The 4,393-nt window shown below is 46.0% G+C and overlaps 1 protein-coding gene across 2 annotated transcripts; it reads left to right on the forward strand.

Moving 5' to 3' along the window:
- The first annotated feature begins 22 nt into the window (after positions 1 to 22).
- Positions 23 to 3,924, forward strand: ADO (2-aminoethanethiol dioxygenase). 2 transcript variants are annotated; one of them, XM_037903934.2, is made up of 2 exons: positions 23 to 1,828; positions 3,422 to 3,924. In XM_037903934.2, the coding sequence occupies exon 1, from the start codon at positions 23 to 25 to the stop codon at positions 851 to 853; it is 831 nt and encodes a 276-aa protein (XP_037759862.1). In that variant the 3' UTR covers positions 854 to 1,828; positions 3,422 to 3,924. The 2 variants fall into 2 exon arrangements, with proteins under 2 accessions (XP_037759862.1, XP_037759863.1); XM_037903935.2 differs by having other exon boundaries at positions 23 to 810.
- The last annotated feature ends 469 nt before the right edge of the window (positions 3,925 to 4,393 follow it).

Raw genomic sequence — 4,393 nt, forward strand, 5'->3', positions numbered from 1 at the left:
GGGGAAGACTACAAGCCCCAGGATGCAAGGGGCCGTGCGCGCCGGCGCAGAGGGGCGCGCCCTGCCCCGGAGCACGGCGGAGAGCCGTGGCCGGGCGGGCAGTGCCGAGCGTGATTACCTAGGCGGGACCATGCCTCGGGACAACATGGCCTCCCTGATCCAGCGGGTAGCCAAACAGGCCCGCATCACCTTCCGGGGCCCGGCGCCGGGCCCCGGCTTCGGCGAGAACCTGCACCGGCTGCAGCAGCTGCTGAATGAGGTGCAGGCCGAGGACCTGCACCTCGCCCCGCGGGGCCCGGCGGCCGTGCCGGGGGCGGGCTGCTCGCGGGCCGGGGCCGGAGCCGGGGCGGTGCCGCCGGTGAGCTACATGCACATCTGCGAGACGGAGAGCTTCAGCATGGGCGTGTTCCTGCTGCGGAGCGGGGCCTGCATCCCGCTGCACGACCACCCGGGCATGAACGGCATGCTCAAGGTGCTCTACGGCAGCCTGCGCATCGCCTGCCTGGACCCGCTGCCCCCCGCCGCGCCGCCCGGCGCCCGCCGCCGCGCCCTGCTCCGCTCGCGCCAGCTCTACACGCCCGCCTCGCCGCCCTGCCTGCTCTCGCCGCACACCGACAACCTGCACCAGATCGACGCCGTGGACGGGCCCGCCGCCTTCCTCGACATCCTGGCGCCCCCCTACGACCCCGAGAACGGCCGGGACTGCCACTACTACCGCCTGCTGGAGGCGCCCGCCGGCCCCGCCGCCGATCCCCACGCCCTGCCCCGGGAGGTGTGGCTGCTGGAGACCCCGCAGGCGGCGGATTTCTGGTGCGGCGGAGAGCCCTACCCCGGGCCCAAGGTCTCCCCTTGAAGCCGGCGCGGCCCCCCTCGGGGCGAGGCTGCGCCAGAGCCCTCTGGGGGCGGACCGTCCCCCCTCCCCCTTCTTCCCCTGCAGGGATCGTGTGGGGCCCGCTGGAGTAGGGCCCCCCCCCCTCCTCCTCTAGCGGAAGGTCAAAGAGCCGCCAGCAGCGGGACTGGAGGATCTGGCTTGTGCCGTGGCTCACTCGAGATGTCGCAGCGGCTACATTCGCTGTACAAAAGCCATAGCTACGATTCCCTTCCCAGCCGCCTTTGAAGTAATGCTAGTCACTACAGCAGGCCCAGCTCCTAGTCTCGGGGTGCGGAAAGCCACTCCCCAGCCTCCCCCGGATGCTTTGGGAGAGTATTTGTGTGCATGTCTTGGGCTGTCGTTTTCTTGGTTCAGAGCATCAGTTCTGACAATGAAGCATCTATCTGCTGGGGCCATGGGCTGCACTCTTTTAGGGTACTGCTTCTCTACCAATGGATAATTGCAGTAGAAACAACTTTTTATACACAGACTCTGCCCCAGAGGAGCTGATTGTCGCTAAACTAAGGGTGGAAAAATCTTTTGTGTGTTTCTGCCAATGATGCACACAGGAGAGCAGTTTCTAGGGCAGATTAGGTACCATTTCCCTGTCCAAATCATCAGAAAGACAGCAGCCAATTAACTCTCACACAAGGAACCCAAATCATAACCCTGAGTGATTTGGTGTGCTTGATCAGGGCAGTTATACAGACTCTATGGTGGCTGAGCATCTACTTCTCCTGGCTAACAAGAATAGCAATATCCAGCCAGAACTATTGCTGTTAATGACATAGACTGTATTTGCAGGAAAGCTACAAAACTAAGACCTCTCTGTGCTTACTGCCAAGCTTTTTGAGTTGAGGGCACTAAACAATCAAGTGGGTTTTTTTTCTCCTTTTGACTGATGTGAAGACATGGAAGAGTAGTGCTGTTTAAACTTCCACACAACTGAATGTTAAAGTAAATACCAGTATTCTGTCTAACCGCTTAGGACCACTGTTTAGTTTTTGACACCCCTCTTTTATCCCCCCTCCTTCCTAAAGTTAAGAGAATAAATGTAATAAGAAACACTTCACTCTTCTATAAGGCACGTTTGTAAGTGCTCTGAAAACTCATGAGGTGGTATTTCCAGCCTGTCTAGTCCCACTGACAGTGTCTCCTCAAATGCAGCTTGTGGGTAGGAATAGGGAGTCCATCCCCACAACCCAAGGTAATAAACAAATGGGGAAATTTCCATGTTTGTTGGGGATTGTCCCTGAAATGAGCGTCAAGAAGATCTATATGGAACTAGCAAGACACGGAACAACTCTTGGGCCAGGAAATGCTCCTAGAGTTAACACTAGCCATTTCTAGGGTTACAGTTAATTATAAATTAAGGTTTGTCACATTATAAAGGGACACTGTCAGATAAACTACTTTAAACTTTTCTTAAGTTACATAAAACATAAAATTAAAACTGAAAACTTGGAAAATTCTTTGTTTATGTGTATACATTTCTTTGATTAATGAAAATAGAATAGTCAGCTTCTAATCAATTTCACTTTAAAACGCACAGCCATGTGTTAGGTGGAAACACTGCACAGAATTTGTTGTTGTTTTAAAACTTCATTGCTATTTAAATGTTTTGTGGGAATTATTCTAGTGGTCTTAGAGCTGTATATAAATAAACACAATCCTTTAAATTTGGGACTAGATTTGACCTGAGGCCATCCCTTGAAAGTGAGGCCTACATTTTGATACATAACAGAACATTACAGGCTTTATAAGCCTTGTTTTCCCTCTTTATACTATTTATAAAAATTGCTTTTTCTTAAGGTTTTCATAAACATAGTGTAAAGAAAACAGTGAATTTTACTTTGCTTTGGTGTAAGCAATCTTGAGGTTTAATTTGCCTATGGTAGAGGGTATGACCCTTCTAACAATGGAGATACTTTTTCTATTACTGAAATATTCTGTTTATATGACAGGGAAAGATTTTATGTGCCTGCATATCTTAATACACACTTTATACCAGAGACCCAAACTTGGGTAGCCTTGACTCTCCTCGTCTTGTAGTAGTGACTTGAACAGAAAAAATATTGACTTAACCACTTCATAATTGATATACCAACCTGTTCTGGAAGTTTTCCCTTGACTATTTCTTCTTTGCTTCGTGCATTTTAAAAGCAGATTTGTTTTTCCTGTATAGTTGTTTGTGTGTGAGTTTTAAAATAATCCTTTTGTGGCTCTGTGTTTAACAATACTTCAAGGAGCTTGTTCTTGCCTGCAGAAGATTGGATATGAAGTACACACACTACATTTTCAAATCTCAGTTTTCTGAAAAATGGAAGAAGTTATTTCATGCAGTTTACGTTTATTTTTTGGCACTTCGAAGTGCCTGATTTCTACAGCTGCCATACCTGCTTCTCCTGGAATTCCACTACAGCTCAGCTTTAAATAAATAATTATGCAGTGAGATCACATGTTCTCTATTATATTTAGTTGTAATGCAGTTCTTTAATATTTGAGTCTAATTCTCTGTCTGTAACACTAATGAAGACCTTTTTTTTTCAGAATTCCTTATGGAAAACAGCGTGTAGGATGTAAGCAGCTCTACTGGAAATACAAACTGCTTCAAAGAGAATTTTTATTTAACCTGTTTTAGTCTTTCTGCTCTCTCTTTTTGCTGTCAGTTTTACACCATATGTAAAAACTAGTCAGGATGTTTAATGGGATGTGACTTTAATGCATCTTTAATGGTAGTGGTCCCTTACATTGCAGGATGTTCTGGCAACAATTACAGAAAAATCTTTAATAAAGTGGAGCTAAAAGGACCAGTATTAAAACAAGTCCTACTACAAGGAGAAAACAAACTAAGATGCATTAAAGAAAAGCCTTTTTGTTTAACAGTTTTTGCTTGAACTTTCATATACTTAGTCATTAGAATTTACTATCTTTAAACAAAAGGCTCAAGTCTGTATTGCTGTTCTTTCTCACTGCAGCCTGGGTATTGTGTTTTCATAACAGGAAAATTACTGCTGTTGATGAACTATAGAATAAATACAGGATATTTCACAGTTGGCCTCTGATTATTTTCCCTTGTAAGTGTAAAAGTCTTATGAACCCAGTTGGGTGAAAAGAAATTTTTTTTCTTTTGTAGTCACACAAAGGCCTGTTATGAATTATTTTTAAATTAATTCCTGTATAGTTTATATATAACAGGAAAAACTCCTCCTTATGTCAGTGAAAATGCCAGGGCACTGTGACATTAATCTAGCTGTATCTGTGGCTTCCTTTCATAAACCTTCTACACTCCCCATATAGTCAAAGTGCTGTCCAGTCTCAATATTTTGACATTTGAAGACAGATGTAAATCTAAGTCAAAGACATGGACTTAAGAATGTAGTGTCAGCTGTCTTAAAGTTTCTATTGTAGCCACATTGATTCATCTGTAGTTTTCTTAAATCAACCTATTTAATTATGCATCCTTTTTCTGTCAGGTTTATGCCTCTCTTCTCCTTTTAACTAGGAATGTAATTTTTTAAT

Source organism: Chelonia mydas, chromosome 7 (assembly GCF_015237465.2).
Source record: "Chelonia mydas isolate rCheMyd1 chromosome 7, rCheMyd1.pri.v2, whole genome shotgun sequence".
NCBI lineage: Eukaryota > Metazoa > Chordata > Testudines > Cheloniidae > Chelonia > Chelonia mydas.

Excerpts from the sequence above, each read along its gene's own strand:
- ADO (XM_037903934.2), top strand. The coding sequence starts at position 23 with ATGCAAGGGGCCGTGCGCGCCGGCGCAGAGGGGCGCGCCCTGCCCCGG.